At 41.4% G+C, this 19,962-nt stretch overlaps 1 protein-coding gene across 1 annotated transcript in view; it reads left to right on the plus strand.

Annotated features, from left to right (window-relative positions):
* Nucleotides 1–748: 748 nt before the first annotated feature.
* The window catches only part of c1qtnf1 (C1q and TNF related 1), a 29,620-nt gene continuing 10,406 nt past the window's right edge, over nt 749–19,962 (plus strand). Inside the window, exons 1-3 of the mRNA XM_039740243.1 lie at nt 749–882; nt 16,183–16,373; nt 17,738–17,916. Of these exons, the coding sequence (XP_039596177.1) occupies nt 16,189–16,373; nt 17,738–17,916 (364 nt within the window). The 5' untranslated portion in view covers nt 749–882; nt 16,183–16,188. The remainder of the gene's footprint in view (nt 883–16,182; nt 16,374–17,737; nt 17,917–19,962) is intronic.

A 19,962-nucleotide genomic window follows, 5' to 3' on the forward strand; every position in this document is an offset into this window, starting at 1 on the left:
AAGATCCATGGCGACATCTAAAAAAAGGTAAAATCAAAAAATAAGCCGTACTGCTACCAAGGCCATATCGCAAGACAAAAATCAAAGTGAAAAATTCAAGCTAAGTCAAAAACCAGAGAAGTGAAAGTAAAGGGGTTTGAAGGTACAAAAAGGGCAATTCTGAATCCGTAAACTTGGATAAGGAAGTGCTTCCAAAAATGACCTTTTAACCTGCTGGTTTGTCCATACGAGGAGGGTGAATGGACACCTTGCAGGATTTAAAATAAAACTTGTCAAAGGGCGGAGATTGAAATTTGATTTAAATTTGGAGATTTCTCCATTTAGCACCTTAGCCACAAATGCCTGTTTTTTGAGTTGATGTTCAGAAATCAGCTCATCGAATGTTCCCTTAATAATCACCAATCACTGTTTCCACTGCCTTGCCGTTTCTTGCTTGTTTCAGGGAGCATCTTGGCATCAGAGATGCACTTTCCATTAAGCGCCAGCCAAAATAAGAAAGGATTCTGGATGATGCTGCTTAGCTCTCTTTTTTATATAGCACCCAGCCTCACCAATTTACCAAAAAGCAGCCAACACAAGGTAGTTGAAGTATGCTGGGTGCTTATTTATGATTGGCTGTATTCTTTTTTTTTTTTTATTGTGGACTCATTTACATGAGACTGGAAGTGAAGTGGTGGCCGCGTCCCGCTCTCTCCTCCACTCATTCCTTCCCTCCCTCTGTTTTCTCCCTCCCTCCCTCCCTCGCATTTTGTATTTGTGCCCTGCTTTGTTTTACTTGAGATTCCAGAATGCAGCTGTAAGGGAAGCGGCTTAAGACACTTGAGGGGAACAAGAGCACACGGAGAAGAAGCCTTCAGTTCAGCCCCACCTCGTCTGCACAAGGTAAGGGCAGCTTTGATATCCACTCTGAAGTTACCTTTTCCCACTTTGCCGACTTGTTTTTATTGCACTAATTTCTTCTTTTTCCCTCTTTCTCTGTTTCTCTTATAGCAGCTTTTGCTGATGTCTTACTTTTGTTTTAATTCTCTCGTTGTTCACTAACTTGCAGTCTATTGTGCAGAGAGGAACCGTGCAGCTGGACAGCTACTAGGTCTGCATGTACATACAAGTTGGCCTCTCGTGCCTCTCTAACACAGACCTCAATCCAGGTGAAGCCGCTCCGGGGCAGCGCGCAGTGCATTTCCAAGCCTGACGCTCTGTTGCTTTGTCCCACGGGGCGATCGTAAACTTAAGCTGCTGGCAGCTGAGGGACATTCCAGCCCTCCTGCTCCTTGTGGTAAAGGGAGCTCAGAATCACCATTTGCCTTTCAAACAAGCACAAAAATAAGATGAGGCTTCCACCAAGCCACCCCACTCCAGTTCAAAGAGATTTCCGGTTGAGCTCTCAAACATCTGGGCATTTGCATCTGGAGGGGGATGCAGAATTAAGAAGCAATTAGCTTGGTGTCTGAGATTGGAGGGATTCTGGAACTTTCCACTAGTCTGCAAGCATCACAAAGTCAGTTTTGTAGCGGTAGTAGTTGTGTGACATGTATGGAAAAATCTAACCTGCATGTCTGAATCAACACACAAAATGTGCCATGATAGATAGATGTGAAAGGCACTATATAATAGATAGATAGATAGATAGATAGATAGATAGATAGATAGATAGATGGAAAGGCACTATATAATATAGATAGATAGATAGATAGATAGATAGATAGATAGATAGATAGATAGATAGATAGATAGATAGATAGATAGATAGATAGATAGATAGATAGATAGAACTATTATATAGTGCCTTTTATATCTGCATCCACATGCCTGGATTGGCTCCACTTGCTTAAACACTAAACTGGATAATTGGGTTAAAAAATGAATCAACAGATGCCAGAGCTGAATGCATTTTCCCTAAGCAGAGGAGTAGAGAGGGTCCCAAATGGACCAGCAGCAGCCAGGTTGGCAAGCTAAGCACCATGCCGAGGGCAGCAGAGGTGGATTCTGCACTGAATCCTCAGGTGCCTACTTAATGAAAAAGCAAAAGCACAGCACACAAGAAGCCAAAATGACATCACATCAGCTGTCTGGAGGTTAGAAACTGCAACTGATGTAAGATTTAATCTGGATTTATAGGTGACAACACCAGACTCTTTTTGTTGCTTTTTATATCAGGCCATTAAAATAATAGAGCATTTGCAAAGTTTTTGCCGTTCTATCTATCTATCTATCTATCTATCTATCTATCTATCTATCTATCTATCTATCTATCTATCTATCTATCTATCTATCTATCTATCTATCTATCTGTCTGTCTGTCTGTCCATTCACCTGCCCATCTCTCTGTCTGCTTGTCTATGTGATTGACAGATAGAGAGACAGTATGGTAAAGACGTTGCAGGTGCCCTCTGATAATAACGGTCTTGTATCAAAAACAACAGAAGCCTTCACCTCCTGATTAAATCTTACATCAGTTCCAGTTTCTGGCTGCCAGACAGCTGATGTGATGTCATTTTGGCCTCATTGCATGCTGTGCTTTTGCTTTCTCATTAACAGTGAAGTGGGCATCTGAGGATTTGTACTGCCTTCATGATGTTGCTTAGCTTGCCCACCACCTGACTGCTTGGGGTCCACGCTACTCGTGTCTGTAAGAAAAACACATTGAGCTGATCCATCCATTCATCCATTTTCAACCCACTTTTTCAACTGAAGATTTTAGCAAATGGAGCCAATCCAGGCACATGGATGCAGGCTGGTGACGGGGTGCCAGTTCAACTCAGGGCACCTCCATACACACTGGGCCAGTTACAGAGTTTCCCATTAAACCATGGGATGCACTTTTCAAATCCCTGTGCTGTCCACGCCACTGCAGTGGCTCTTGTGCCTTTTTGAAAATGCCTTAAACTTCAGTTCTTTTTCTATTTGGCACTCTCTGCAGGATTTGTCTCATGGTACTGAAATACTGACCACTGCTCTCTAGTATTCTATGTGACCAGTACACCACCATTTTTACAGAGGTGGTATGTGTATAAATGTTGATTGTCAAAGTTCTAAAAATGATGCGTTGGAAATTGAAGCCAGAGGTGCAAAACCCAGCAAAAAAATCTCTTATTCAAAGCAAATTGGTAGGCACAAAGAAGCATTTTAAGAGTGTTATCTCAATACTGTACTAGGATGCCACATCTACTGGGACACTATTTTAAATGCCCAAGCTGGGTGTAGGGAAGGTAGGGAATAGGTGGCAAATCCCTGAGAAAGAGGAAGCATTTTTGTTTAGCTTAGTGATTTCACCCATTAAAAAAAACAAGTCAGGCGTGACGTTCAGGGGCCTTTGTAAGCTGCTCTGAAATTTGGAACATTTTTAATTTGTGTTTATTTACTTCATGAAATTAACAGATATCACAGTTTGGTTTATTACATATTTTTGCAACAATGAGTCATAATCAAAAATAACAGTCTGACTAGAATGTAAAGACAAGTGTTAGTAAAGCAGACAAATTACATATTAATAGCATTTTGCAACATCATCCATCAATCCATCTTCCCAAGCCACGTATCCAGGGCAGGGTCTTAGGGAAGCTGGAGCCAATCCCAGCAAGAGTCCAGCCGAAGGCAGCAATAACATCTGGACAGGGCAGCAGTCCATCACCGGTGGACACACACACAGACACACAGCAGGGGCTGACGTAATATCAGCAATTCACCAAACCCCCAATCTAAACAGGCATGTGATGGCTAAAATAAGGACGGAAAATTCAGGTGATGTCAGCATTGCATTGTTGTTAGTTCTGGAGGGTCTGTGAAAGTTCAGATCTACAGTGGATCAGAAAGTATTCAGACCCATTCACTTTCTGAACACTTTATTATGCTGTAGATTTCATTTGAAATGGATGCATTTGCCTTTTTTGCCCATGAATCTACACTCAATATCCTATAATAGCAAAGTGTAAATGTGTTTACAGAAAGCTTGGCAAATTTATTAAAAATCAAAAACTAAAATACTCCTTATCTATACTAATAAAAGGCAAAGCCCTCACTCACTCACTCACTCACTCACTCACTGACTCATCACTAATTCTCCAACTTCCCGTGTGGGTGGAAGGCTGAAATTTGGCAGGTTGATTCCTTACAGCTTCCTTACAAAAGTTGGGCAGGTTTTATATCGAAATTCTACGCGTAATGGTCATAACTGGAAGCAGTTTTTCTCCATTTACTGTAATGGAGATGAGCTTCAACGCCGTGGGGGCGGAGTTTCGTGTGACATCATCACGCCTCCCACGTAATCACGCAGTACATAGAAAACCAGGAAGACCTCAAAAAAGTGCTGAAGAAAACATGCATTATATAATTGAGAAGGCAGCGAAACAATAAGAAGCGAGTTCTGCTACTTCGGAAACAAAGCACGATGTAAACCTACACTTTAAATTAAGTTCATAGACAGGCTGCCGCTGGCGTTTGTAATTTAGTGCCTGCCCATAGAAGGCCGTCCGTCAGCGGCAATCCAATAGCAAACTGCCACGGGTAAATATTCACGGGTGAAGGACTGTGTTTATGGAGAGGAAGATGAGATGGTCAGGGTGGTGTTTGACACAAACTCAGCGAAACTGCGAGAGAAAGTTTTAAGTGCCAGGACTAAGGTAACATTAAATAAAGCTATGGACATAGCACGAGATGGCACCAGCACAGCTGGGAACCTTCGATGCAAGTACACCGAGTGGCTCACGTGAACTGACGAGTGCACAGATAAAAGCAACAGTTCCAAAGCGCTGAACAAAACCGAATTACACAGTTGAAAAGGCAGCAAAAATATGAAGCGTCTGATAAGCATATTCATAAATGCAGCTACTGTGGAAACAAAGCACACGGTGGAAAAAGTCAATGTCCGCTAAAGGAAGACAGTGTAAAAAAAACCCGTGCATGCAGTGTGTCAGGTCTCAGATAAAGAAGAAGACGAGCTGTTTATTGATGCAGTAAGAAACGAATTGATGAATGAAACCTGTCATCTTTACAACGATTGACAAACACGGAATGTAACTTGAACACAACACATCGTACAAATACGACCCTGATTGAAAGAAATAATGATAATCAAATCCTTGATGACAGCAACATTCAATAACACTCACAAAACAATTACTGTATATTGACAATCATGTTATTTTTAAAATGTTATTTTTAAAATGTTTACCCCTTTATTAGCACAAGCACAGCTGAGAAGCTTCGATGCATGTATGTACGCGCTCTGATTCATAATCTCCTTGGTTTGGGCGTTGAAAAAATAACGCATTTAATCACACTTTCAATTCCAAGCAAACGGGAACTTTTGTCAATGCATCATTTCCTGGTACATCCATTACACTGATGCACACATCACAGCTACAAAAATGTTAGAGTCGGAATAAAGCGTTCCTACGACTGATCATTTCGACTTCCCGAAGCCTTGATAAAAGCATGGTTTTGTGCACAATGAAAAGCAAGCAAAATTAGATGCATTACAGAAAGCGGACTTTGTGGCTCTTACTGGGGATCATTGGACTTCCGTGACCGTTAGTAATTCTAATTACATCTAATTACAAAATGTTCAATGATCACACTGTTTTAGCCTAATGTACAAAATAATTTTGGCTAATGTTACTCAGAGTTTAAAGATTAAGTTGGTCAAATTACCTTTTATGTTTCTGACTTATTTTTTTCAGAAGAAAAACTGCACTTTATGTTGAAATTTTGGTTATTATTATTTAAAGACAATACTATTCTGAAAATCTACTTAAAGTACTTAAACTACCACTTTATTTTTAAGTCTGCCCAATTTTAACCAGGGATGATATTTTTGTTTCTGTTTTGAATTCAAATGCAGTTTAAAGGCTTTTTTTTTCAGAAATTAAAACAGCTTCAGTTTACAATATTCATGTCCATGTCTATTATTTGATTCTGTAAGCCCACTAAAACACTTTTAAATTAAAAAAAAAACCATTTGCGATTTGGGGCAAATTTACGTGTGCGATTACATACGATTAATCAAGATTAATTCTTACACAGCCTCTAATTAATTGGATTAATTTTTTGAATCGAGTCCAACTCCTAATATATATATATATGTGGATATATATATGTAGATTTGTATATATAAATGTGTATATACAGTATATATGTAGATATGTATATGTGTATATACAGTATGTATATATATGTATGTGTGTATATGTATATATATATATAACTGTGTATATATATGTGTATAGATGTATATATATATATATATATATATATTTATATATATATGCCAGCAACACTCATGACAATGACAAAACAATTACATTGTCAATCATGTTACGTTATTATTAAAATGTTTCCTTTTCTTTTACTTCTCGCTGCCAATCGAGGTATTTTGCTATATATATATATATATATATATATATATATATATATATATATATATATATATATACAGATATATATATATATATATATATATAATATATATAAATAGATAGATATGACAACAACACTCAATATCAATGACAAAACAATTACATTAACAATCATCTTACGTTATTTTTAAAATGTTTGCTTTTCATTTTCATAACTTCTTTAACACACTACTTCTCGCTCTGCTTGGTATTTACTAGTATATATATATACAGTATACAGTATATATATCTACAAACCGGATTCCAAAAAAGTTGGGACACTATACAAATCGTGAATAAAAACTGAATGCAATGATGTGGAGGTGCCAACTTCTAATATTTTATTCAGAATAGAACATAAATCACGGAACAAAAGTTTAAACTGAGAAAATGTATCATTTTAAGGGAAAAATATGTTGATTCAGAATTTCATGGTGTCAACAAATCCCAAAAAAGTTGGGACAAGGCCATTTTCCCCACTGTGTGGCATCTCCCCTTCTTACAACACTCAACAGACGTCTGGGGACCGAGGAGACCAGTTTCTCAAGTTTAGAAATAGGAATGCTCTCCCATTCTTGTCTAATACAGGCCTCTAACTGTTCAATCGTCTTGGGCCTTCTTTGTCGCACCTTCCTCTTTATGATGCGCCAAATGTTCTCTATAGGTGAAAGATCTGGACTGCAGACTGGCCATTTCAGTACCCGGATCCTTCTCCCACGCAGCCATGATGTTGTGATTGATGCAGAATGTGGTCTGGCATTATCTTGTTGAAAAATGCAGGGTCTTCCCTGAAAGAGATGACGTCTGGATGGGAGCATATGTTGTTCTAGAACCTGAATATATTTTTCTGCATTGATGGTGCCTTTCCAGACATGCAAGCTGCCCATGCCACACGCACTCATGCAACCCCATACCATCAGAGATGCAGGCTTCTGAACTGAGCGTTGATAACAACTTGGGTTGTCCTTGTCCTCTTTGGTCCGGATGACATGGCGTCCCAGATTTCCAAAAAGAACTTCGAATCGTGACTCGTCTGACCACAGAACAGTCTTCCATTTTGCCACACTCCATTTTAAATGATCCCTGGCCCAGTGACAACGCCTGAGCTTGTGGATCTTGCTTAGAAATGGCTTCTTCTTTGCACTGTAGAGTTTCAGCTGGCAACGCCGGATGGCACGGTGGATTGTGTTCACTGACAATGGTTTCTGGAAGTATTCCTGAGCCCATTCTGTGATTTCCTTTACAGTAGCATTCCTGTTTGTGGTGCAGTGTCGTTTAAAGGCCCGGAGATCACGGGCATCCAGTATGGTTTTACGGCCTTGACCCTTACGCACAGAGATTGTTCCAGATTCTCTGAATCTTCGGATGATGTTATGCACAGTTTTTGATGATAGATGCAAAGTCTTTGCAATTTTTCGCTGGGTAACACCTTTCTGATATTGCTCCACTATCTTTCTGCTCAACATTGTGGGAATTGGTGATCCTCTACCCATCTTGGCTTCTGAGAGACACTGCCACTCTGAGAAGCTCTTTTTATACCCAATCATGTTGCCAATTGACCTAATTAGTGTTTATTGGTCTTCCAGCTCTTCGTTATGCTCAAATTTACTTTTTCCAGCCTCTTATTGCTACTTGTCCCAACTTTTTGGGATTTGTTGACACCGTGAAATTTTGAATCAACATATTTTTCCTTTAAAATGATACATTTACTCGGATTAAACGTTTGATCTGTCAGCTACGTTCTATTACAAATAAAATATTGACATTTGCCATCTCCACATCATTGCATTCAGTTTTGATTCACAATTTGTTTAGTGTCACAACTTTTTTGGAATCCGGTTTGTATATACTGTATATATATATATATATATATATATTGTGGTAGCCCCAGCCGGGACACCCAGGAGGACGAGAGGAGGGCTTGTGCCTCCTCCAGACTGAAAGGGGGCGCCCGTCCCTAGTTATACTGGAGGCCTCGGGTAGAGGGCTTGGAAGCCCAGCCCTGTAGGGGACCGTGGCCACCCCCTGGCGGTGCCCCAGTGCCTTATTATCCCGGGAGCCCGGCACTTCCGCCACACCAGGAAGTGCCGGGGGGGAGACAACAGTAGACACCCGGACGGCTTTCGGGTGCGCAGCCGGCACTTCCGCCACACGGGGGTGTGTCCGCGGGAGATTGCCAGGAAGCAGCTGGAGCCCATCCGGGTTCCTATAAAAGGGGCCGCCTCCCTCCAGTCATTAGTGGAAGTCGGGTGGAAGAGGACGGAGCTGGAGTGAGAACTGGAGGCGGCCAGGAGGAAAAGAGGCACAGGACTGTGTGGCCTGGACAATTGGGGCATTGGTGCAAGAGGCACTGGGGTTTGTGCACGTGACTTGTTTGTAAATAATAGTTGTAAATAAACGGTATGTTGGGTGAAACTATGTTGTCCATCTGTGTGTGTCCGGGCCAGCGTTCAATATATATATATATGTATATATATATATATATATATTATGCTATTTACCCTATGTTCTTTGTAGTGGTGGCCAAGAATATCTGTAATTTAATATTTTCATGCAGAATGGAAAGAAAAAACTTTATGATATGATAGAAGCCAATGGCGACCAATACTGTACATGTAAAAAAATCTATGATAAAAATAAAAAAACACACATAATCCACATGTCAGTTATCCAGCTGAGTGCTTAAAACATGCAAAACACATGCTTTTTTGCTGAAATAATGTTTAATAGATATTTCCCAAGTATTTAGCGTACATCATAAACAAGAGAACCAAAAGCCCTATGGGAATAACGTTTTAAAATAAGAACCCGCCTCTCCCCCTCATTCATTGGTCAAGATCCTTGTCTTCAATTCAAAAAGTCATTCTTTTTAAGTTATAGTGGGTCAAGAATTAAATAAAAACCAATAATCACACATGTAACCAGAGGCAAAATGTTAATCTTGTGTTGTTGTCAAAAAACAGAGCTGGATTATTGGAAGTATTTCAGGAAAGCAGTTCATATGTTAAGATTTGAGTCGAACACCCAGGCACGTGATTGGTTTCATTATTTTATTTTTCTTTGTTCCTCCCTAAAGGGATCTACACATCTGTGTCAGGTTTTGACATCCAAGGAATTAGATTTTTAACTTTATTTTGCAATTCAAGACAACCTGAGAAAGTGTATTGTTTTTAATACCGCATTACCATTTTGTTTTTCATGTGGATGCCGCCGTTTCCTGGCATTGATACTTGCCATGATTATGTGCCTCAGAATTCCCTGGGGATGTGTCATCTACGCCACCATTTAAGATTGGAAAATGAATTTAAACTTATTTGAGGTTGGATGAAATTGTGTTATTCTAGCCAGGACTGCCGAGAGAAAATCCAGGCCCCGGTGGTGTGTTGGCCTTTATACAAAATTCTACACACATGTATATGTGTATATTATTATTTATTTATGACAATCGTAGATTACATTGATACATTTAGATAAGTATGTATGGACCTTCTATTGCTTCGTACTCACTCAACACTTCGCAATCTTGTACGTGAAAGTTTTCGCACCGTTCTTTGTCTTAGTTTGTAAAGACGTCTGCTTCTCTAGATAACGACACGTTTTGGGTTTTGTGATGTTTCTTTGTATTATGCTCCTTTGGCACTTGTTTCATTTTTCGATTGTTCACAATGGTTCACTTAGTCTGCTTTCCAGAATTCACAGAGTCTTCAAACGTGGCGACTACGTGACGTACTTGTTTGCCGGCTGATGACTTTTTTCTCTCTGCGCCCGGAACCCCCTCATCCTCGTCACTTCCCACCGAGCGGGGAATACCCCTGTGGGCCAAGTGACTTCTCTCCCAGGGCAGCCTTCATGAATATGTCTTACGTCGGAAACTCTTGACCACTGCTAAGTACCCTGTGACCCATGTGCCTTTTAAATTTTGAAACCAAACAGACTTGCAAAATTTTTAAAAATACAATAAAAATTAAATGAATTAAAAAATAAATGTTCAAATTATAATACAAATTATGGGAGTTCTTGGGCTTCATGGGCCCCCTTGAGCTTCATAGACCCCGGGGCGATGTACTGGCTGCACTCCCCTCTCCTTGGGCCTGATTATAGCCATCATTACTTTGGAACATTGATGCTTAAAAAGATTTCTTGATTTCGATTCTTTTTTTTCCCTTAGTTTGATAAAAAGATAAGCTTGATTCTTGGTTTGTGATCCTTAAATGGCTCTGTTTTATAGCTTTCTCCTAATCCTTTACCGCCAGCTGGGAAAGAACACCAGGAAGTGTAAAATGTGACCTTTATACTCTTGTCCCAGATATGTTATGCACTTTACACTTGTTGACACCGCCTAGCAATGGCGTAGCAACCATCCACAAGAACTCCTCAGAATGGTGATGCACATAAAAAAGCAACATGGCATCATGAGAGAACACTGCTTATTTTTAACATCATTAAAAACCTGTTTAATAACAAAATAGAGTGAATACGAAATGCCTTAAACCGACTCAAACCCCTAAAACCAGGACTTTTATATGTCAAGAAGAATTTATAAAAAACAGAAGCAAGCGGCTGGCCAAGACAATAGTAAACCATGACAAATAAATAAAAATCAACTTCAGAAGATCAAAACATTATGCAAGGGTGGATTTACCACCTGGGTGTAGTGCAAGGGCCCTCTTCATGTCGCTTTTTTCAACTTCCCCCACATTCGATTAATTGATCGAATGTCCACATGCAGAAATCACTAAGAGAACCCTCCAACTTTTAATGAAACGATCGAGTATCACCAAGGGGGACCCACTGCCCCTCAACTATGTTTGATGAAATGATAGAGTGTGTACACACCAAAGACACCAAGGGGGACCCACTGCCCCTGTGCAGAATTTGTGTCCACACGTGGAAATCATCAAGGGCAATGCTCTACGAAACGATTGACTGTCCATGACACGAAATAAGGAGTGGGCCCATCTGCTCTACATGAAACAACCAGGTGTCCTTGCACAGATTATTAAAAGTGGGATCAACTCTCTACTATGAATGTCTGTTCCAGGGGTTCTCAAGATGTCGATTGCAATCGACCGGTAGATCACAAAGGTAGTGCAGGTAGATCGCGTTGCATTCAAAAAAATTTTTTTTAAACGTTAGTCTATCATATATCCTCCCTATGGCATTTGCCACTTGATTGACATACAGAGCGGCCAGTCTGAGATCTCTTGTCTTCTAACACACTGGTCATCCCGCACGCACGATCAAACGCACGAGCTACTGCAAAACTCCGGCTGTGATCCAGTTAGCCTTCCAATTTATATCGACTAACGAAGGGATTTAAAAAAAAATGTGCTTGGGGAGGGTATGGGCTGAATGTGGAATTGGAAGAGGATTTTTTTTCTCACAATTTCGCAATTGAAGTGCGTTTGTCTGGTCTGTCAATCTATCATTGCTATTTCAAAGAAGGAAAATGTGGAAAGGCACTTTCAAACTGTTCATAAAAACTACGAAACTGACGTCCTTCCAAAAAGTGATCTGAGAAAGAGAAAGGAGAGGGAACTAAAATCGCAGTTAATCGGAGGAGCCATCATTTTTCACTCAGTTGAATTCAAAAGCTCATTGACTGCATTATTCAGCTCTACTTATTTATACGAGTCAGCCTTTTCCCTCATGACGATTATTAAATCTAAATACTGTAGTGACCATAAATGTATTGAATTGTTGTTGTGTCATAAAGGTTATTCAGTTATGCAAGGTACGTCAACATACATTTTATGTATAAAGTATACTCAGTATGTCATTTTAAGAGTAGCTCGCAAGCCGAAACAGTGTGGGCACCCCTGGTCTATTCATTAAATCACCCAGGGGTTGGTGGGGGGGTCTTAATCTAGGCTTGACATTATATTCTCAAATAAATCCCCAGATGTTCAATGGCTTCCCATTATCAAGGGCCTGCTGTCTATGGGTGCTGTAAATGGAGTTCCTACCTTCATGTGGGGAGCCTGCCACTCACTCAGGGGCCTGTTCTTTTTATTATTTGGCTTCTTGTAGTTCGGTTTTACTAAGGGGGGCTTCTAACAAAAAATGCAAAAAAATAACCCACAAGGCTTGGTTTGACTTTTTTCCCAGCAGCACAACCTCTTGGGATTGAGGCGCTCAGTACAGTCAAGCGTCCATTATGTAATGCATATTTTAAGTCACCATCAAGCCAACAAAAGCAGTAAAAGCTTGCATCTGAAATTCTGACCTCAAACTGAAGCTCAAGTCAACACAGAAGGCTCTGGGTTTGGTGCAGGCAGCTGTGATGAGAAAGGCATTGGTCCAGTGTGAGGCCCCGCCGACTTCAGATGTGCCTCAGCAGTGTGTGCTGAAGACTGAGGTTTCAGTGTTAGGACAGCACCAACAAGGGCCGAGTGTGTTTGTATGTGTCGGTGTGTTCTGGGATACACTGATGCCCCGTCTGGGGATGTTTCCCATCACGAATCCATTGGAAGACAGCAGGTGTCTGAAATCCTGAACCTGATAAGCAGGTTAAAAAATATAAAATGACAAGGAATGTGGATGTTTGAGCCATCATATGATAAGATGGCTACCGTTATAGATATTGCATGACTTCAGCATGTCCCTCTGTGGTCCGATGATCCATGGGGTGCAAGAGATGGAGGAAAGGAATTAGCCACTGAGCCTACTGCTTGTGAGTTGTCCTGACAAAGGCTGTTGACATCCTAAGTGGTCGCCTCTGCAATACCACTCAGGTGTTCTGTGTCTCCATAATGTCCCAGCTGCTTTGTCCCTTTGCCCGCTCATACGCACCACCCAGTTCTGTATCGCCTTAATTCACCCAGGGCCCATGGTAACCCGTATGTCACTCGATCCCCTGGTGTCATGAACCAAACCAAGCGAGTCAGCGAGTCCACATCTGAGGCTCACCTGCAGCCATGCATCTGGCCCAATGGACTTTACCATCCAGGAGATGCAATCAAACTGCACTCTGATTTGCTGTGTCTGCACCAAAAACGCTGCTCAAGGAGCTGCTTTATAGCTGACTTCTCCATGTATCCACATATTGGCAGTGGGGCTTAGTGGTTTAGAAATGGGACGTCAACCCCTGATGCTGTCTGTTCAAATCCTGCTGCAGATAATGTGTGGTCATTAGCAAGTCAATTCAACAACAACAAAAGGAACACTAAAGAAATATAACCAATTGCATCTCAAATGTTGTAAGTCACCTTGGATAAAGGTGTAAGCCGAATAATAAGTAATAATTCACTTATCCGAAATGGTCAAAGCGGTGAGAGGCCTCCAAGAATAGGATGCAGTCCAGAACTTCCATGTGCCCGGATAAAGAAGACACACATGAGGGCAGCCTGAGCTCCCAGTCTATCGGCTGGCTTTGACTTACAGAGTACATAAACATGCTTAGCGTCAAAGGTCAAGAAATACGCTTGAAAAAATCCCAGAATAACAATAAACAAGCTTCGCAAGAGGGAGGACCATGAAGGTTACAGAAAGTACCACCGGAAATCTTGATAAAAATAGAGAATTTATTAGCAAGAAACTCGCAAACCAAAAAAGGAAGCAAACCAGATTTTCCTTCAATGCAATTCTAAGCAAACAACTCCCAAAACACTATCCAGAAATTGGAAAGTCAAAAACAGAAGTAAAAAGAATAGCCAAGGAATGCAATAAAATATCAATAGCAAAAAGTAAAAACTCACCAATCTCCAAGCAAATGCAATGTACTGCAGAGGGACTGCAATTCCCATGAGCCTTTACAGGGCTGGGAGAAGCCCCTCAACGGAGTTTGACGGGTGGTCCTGCCTCTTGAGGAACCACTCACAAAAAAATAAAGGACATGGCAGAACAAGCATCTAACACACAGAAACCAAACGATAAAGAACATTGACAAAAATGTATGATTATACAAATAATAATCATAAATGAACAAAACCAACATAAAAAAGGAATTTAAACGTAAGCCTGGGTAGTGTCTTGAAAATAATATTTTTGCTTACTTTAAGACTAGTTTCACATTTCATGTTGAATTACAAAGGTCGATTTTCTTTACTGCTGTTTTTTTTTTTAAACAAATCGTCATTTCGATTCCGGCCACATGACTTTAGATGGCACCTAGTGATGATGTCATAAGAAGTTGCTGAGATTTGGATGTTTTATTATTTTTTGTCTGCGGTGGGTTGGCACCCTGCCCAGGATTGGTTCCTGCCTTGTGCCCTGTGATGGCTGGGATTGGCTCCAGCAGACCCCCGTGACCCTGTGTTCGGATTCAGCGGGTTGGAAAATGGATGGATGGATGGATGGATTCTTTTTTGTGGCTTTTCTAGTGTGTTTCTGGGACTTCTTGGCAGCTAATCTGGGGTTTCTGAAGAAGGGGCCTGAATTGCCTTGAAAGCTTGCATATTGTAATCTTTTTAGTTAGCCAATAAAAGGGGTCATTTTGCTTGACTTCTCACTACATTCATAATGGATAACACGGTGCAACACCCTGAGGTACTGAAGAAAGCCCAGAAATCTAATTTGGACATTTAATGTGCCCAATCTTATTTCCTGAAGATCTTGTAGTTTTTTTTACCATTGTTTCACGACGTGATTTTGAGTGTTGATGGGCAGCACCATATTGAGATATCTGCGAGGTAACTTCCCAGAATTCCCTGGGAATGTGCATTGCTTGACGCCTTCAGAGCGACACAATACATGGTGACATTATGTGCTGTTTAGGCATCCGTATTTGGATAAACAAAGGGCACGTGCCTTTCCCTGTGCCTTTTGAATCGGTCTTCTGACTTTCTTTTCATCCTATGGATCTGATTCTTGTCTACGTTTCTGGCTTGGTGAAAGATTGGATTGACGTTTTGGTTTCCACGTCTTGTTGATCACATTATATCTTCTGATCCTTAAATTCTCTTTGCTGAGGTAGAACAGAGGGGATCATATAAATATGGCACCGTTTGCATTATTTGTTATCCGTCGGTGGATGCAACAACCCCTGGTGTTAATGTTAAGGCCCTGTCACACTACACACGTTATTCCAGCTATTTTCAGTCACATTTATATAATCTTAGGAAGTCGCTGCATATTCCTTTCACACCCTGTCATGTAGTAATACATACCAGGCCATTTAATATTCTTACATAAATGTAATGAACTGAATGTACAGTATGTCATTACAATTGTGCTCTATTACTGTTCCAGCCTTCTCTCCAGCTGTGGGCACGAGTACGACGCTTGAGACATGCATACGGATCACAAGAACAGAAGTCAGTAGCTCTCTTCACAACTGGCATTAACATGTGATAGCGTGATCTGATCACAACTGGGTAGCATTTCACGACATTATAGACCAGGTGGAAATGCACTAGTGATCAGATTATGATCTACCTGTTGTCAGAATCAGGCAGCGACCAGAAGTGTTCTGTCCACATACAGCAACCACATGAGCAGGAGCTGATTTGAATTTTGCAAGAGAAAAGTGACACGATGTGGACACTGGAGACACATTTCAATGTTATCAAACTAAATTATATTGAGATGCAAAACACATGGAGCCGGCCTTATTCTGACAGGTATTTCAGTGTGCTGGGGTGTCCACACTTATGTGACATGAAGGACTTGTGCATCTGTCCTTTGAAATGTAGATTTCCAGATGCTGAGGGGCTTTCCTTGAATGTGGTGGCACTATACTGTAGGTGTGGTCCAGGATGTTAGACTCAGAGGTTCCACTTATAGACCGAAGTGGCACAGAAAAAAGGAAAGCTGCTGCAACCAGTCTAACATTGCGCTTAATTACTTACAGCTTGTCATGCCACGAAGGAGGCCACAAGAAGTTCCTGTCCACGTATGGATGGCACTGCTTTCCCTTGTGATGGTGCAGCTCTGCATTGCCATGGTGACAGACCCAAGCAGAACGGCTTACTCCAAAATGGACTTGGGTGATCTGGAAGACGACCATGAATACAAGCCTACAGAAGCCAATGTTGAGAGGAGGTGAGGCGCAAAGTTAAAATATGGCATGTTAAGTGGTGTCAAGTAGAGAAGGCTCATCTTGTGCCATCTCAGAAGTGAGAAAGCAAACTAACTGATGTAGTAAGTGGGAAAAAAAACCTACGTAGACAGGCCAGGTGGGGCAGCAAGACTTGATTTTACTGTCAATTATATAGTGCCTTTCCTTTCTTCCTATCTTTTCATGTTGCATATCCCATTTTTAGTTATGGTATTGATGCATCATTTTAACTATTGTGTATAACAGATTATTGTTATACTGTGGGCGGCACAGTGGTGCAGTGGTAGCGCTGCTGCCTCGCAGTTAGGAGACCCGGGAAGCGAACCCTGGTCCTCCCTGCATGGAGTTTGCATGTTCTTCCCGTGTCTGCGTGGGTTTCCTCCGGGCGCTCCGGTTTCCTCCCACAGTGCAAAGACATGCCGGTTAGGTGGATTGGCAATTCTAAATCGGCCCTAGTGTGCGCTTGGTGTGTTTGTGTGTGTCCTGCAGTGGGTTGGCACCCTGCCCAGGATTGGTTTCTGCCTTGTGCCCTGTGTTGGCTGGGATTGGCTCCAGCAGACCCCCGTGACCCTGTGGTCGGATTCAGCGGGTTGGATGGATGTTATACTGTAGCACTTAAATCTAAGTGCAGAAGTGTCAGACGATCTTTTTATATTTCCTTTTATCATATTTTATTGTCAATTTGTCTGTTTTCTCAATTATGATATTTGCTATGGGATTCTCAACAGTAGCACTAATGTGCACCATCTGTTGGAATGAAAAATGCAGTGCATGCTACATGTGTTACAAAATTCATTCTAATACATGTGTCTGAAGAGTTGGTCCATAGATGCTATAGACATGATTAACCCCACCTGAGCAGATTCCTTCAAGCGATCCGATGCAGGGCACCTTTACTAACTGACCTGGTAGTAAACCCACCCAATCTTGGAGCCTACTATAATTCACCAGACCGGCAGACTGCTTCCTCATCTGCCAAGACTGTTCAAGTGTTTTCCAGTCACAAGACATATGGTTACCATCCTTGTCAAGAGCAGCATGCTGGCTGTCTTGAATAAATAGCTTAAATCCTTAAATTATTGATCCAGGAAACTCCCACTACGAGTTTTGATGTCCCACTCTGGCTCTGTAACCGTAAGATTTCTATTAAAGCTGCTCCACTCCCATCGTCAGACTGTCTGGGTCATCGTCTACTGTGACATTTTTCAGGGTGCTCTCTGCTTATCCCACACAAAATCAGCAGATGAAAGCAATCTAATTAGAAAAAATTTGTTGCAACATCAGGGTAAAGTTTATTTTTTATTACTGATGTATTAAAGACAACCTAAAATTCACTTTGTATGTTTAGAAATAGGGGAGAAGAAGGTGAGGAAGAAGAAGGAGGAGGAAGATTCACAGAGTCAACCTCTCCCCCCTTAAAATGTCAGCGCTGTTGCGACTTTGGCGAGCAGCTGCCACCTCCACCTCATCCATATCCCTACCCTGCCTACCAGGTGGTGCCCCAGATCAACATTACCATCCTTAAAGGTAAGAAGACAAGATCTTGTGATGTTTGGGAAATGCTCTATGATCTTTTTTTTTTGTTTAAGTTCAAGTGAGTGCCATACTTAGCTTAGGCTGAATACTAAGATGGGGCAGCATGGTGGCACAGTGGGTAGCGCTGTTGCCTTGCAGTTAGGAGACCCAGGTTCACTTCCTGGGTCCTCCCTGTGTGGAGTTTGCATGTTCTCCCCGTGTCTGTGTGGGTTTCCTCCGGGTGCTCTGATTTCCTCCCACAGTCCAAAGACATGCAGAATTGGTGATCCTAAATTCCCTGGTGTGTGTGTGTGCCCTGCGGTGGGCTGGTGCCCTGCCCAGGGTTTGTTTGCTGCCTTGCGCCCTGTGTTGGCTGGGATTGGCTCCAGCAGACCCCCGTGACCCTGTAGTTAGTATATAGCGGTTGGATATTGGATGGATGGACGGATGAATACTAAGATTGATGTCAGAACCTAATACAGTGCCTTTAGAAAATATTCAGGCTGCTTTACTTTTTCCCACATTTTGTTATGTTGCAGGTTTGTGCTAATAAACATTTTAATTAATTTTGTCTTACATCAAACATCACTCAATACTCCAGAACACAGGATTTTAGGAACTTGTGCATATTTATTAAAAATAAAAAAAATGAAATATCCCATTGACATAAGTATTCAGACCCTTTGCTCAGTACGTGGTTGAAGCCCCTTTTGGCAGTGGTACCAGCCTGGAGTCTTCTTATGCAATGAGCTGCACACACTTGGATTTGGGGAGCCATTCTTCTCTGCAAATCCTGTCGAGCTCTGTTGGGCTGGATGAAGAACATCAGTGGACAGCTACAGTATTTTCAGGTTTCTCCAGAGATGTTCATTTGGGTTCAGATTTGTGCTTTGGCCTGGCCACTAAATGATATTCACAGAGTTGACCCTAAGCCACTCCTGTGTTGCTTTTGCTTTTTCGTTAGCGGCATTGTCCAGTTAGAAGGCTAACCTTTGGCCCATTCTGCGATCCAGAGTGATCTAGAGCAGAATATATTTGCTATGTTCAGCTTTCCCTCAACCATGATTAGTCTCCCAGTCCCTGCTGCTGAAGAACAACCCCACACACGATGGTGCCACCACCATACTTCATGGCTGGATTTGTATCGCGCAGGAGATGAGTGGATCCTGGTTGCATCAGGGAAGAAAGTCTCACATCTCTAGTCTGTAGTACTTCTGTTATCATTTTACAAACTCCAAGTGGGCTTTCATGTGTTTTGTTCTGAGGGGAGGCTTCTGTATGGCCCACATCAGTGAGTGTTGCAGGGATGGTTATCCTTCTAGATGTTCCTCCCACCTCCATACAGGTTCTCTGCAGCACAACCATGGTGACAATTGAATTCTTGGTCACCACTTTTACTGAGCCCTGTCTTGCCTGGTTACTCCTTTTGGATGGTGATCTCTAGAAAGATTTGTGGTGGTTCCAAACTTCTTCCATTTCACAATCTGTAAGGCCACTGAGCTCATGGGAATGCTCAAAGCGTTATAGACGGTCTGATCCCCTTGCCCTGATTTATGCCTCATCATAATTGGATCGCAGAGGTCTACAGAGAGTTCCTTGAACTTTACGGCTCGGATTTTTCCTGATGTGCAGTGTGCATTGTGGGACCTTCTATATACAGGTACATGTGTGCTTTTCTAAAAGATTCCAATCAATTTAATTGATCACATTTGGACTCCAGTTAAACTCTGGACTCATCTCATTGAGAAGTAAAGTAAACACCCGAGTACAATTCTGAATGTTTATATGAATAAAGTACACACTTCATTTTTTGATTTTGAATATATTTACACACCTTTCTGAAAACATGTTTTCACTTGTCATTATGAGTTATTGGGTGTAGATTCATGGGAAAGAATGTGAAATGTGTCAAATTAAAATTCATGTAAAATGTAAATGTACAGAAAGTAAATGGGTTTGAATACTTTCTGAATCCACTGTACATAAAGGAGGGCCCTGTGCATAACATATGATGGTGTGCTGCCCCCCAAATGGGCTAAACCTCACCCACCGTAATGT

This window comes from Polypterus senegalus, chromosome 17, assembly GCF_016835505.1.
Source record: "Polypterus senegalus isolate Bchr_013 chromosome 17, ASM1683550v1, whole genome shotgun sequence".
NCBI lineage: Eukaryota > Metazoa > Chordata > Cladistia > Polypteriformes > Polypteridae > Polypterus > Polypterus senegalus.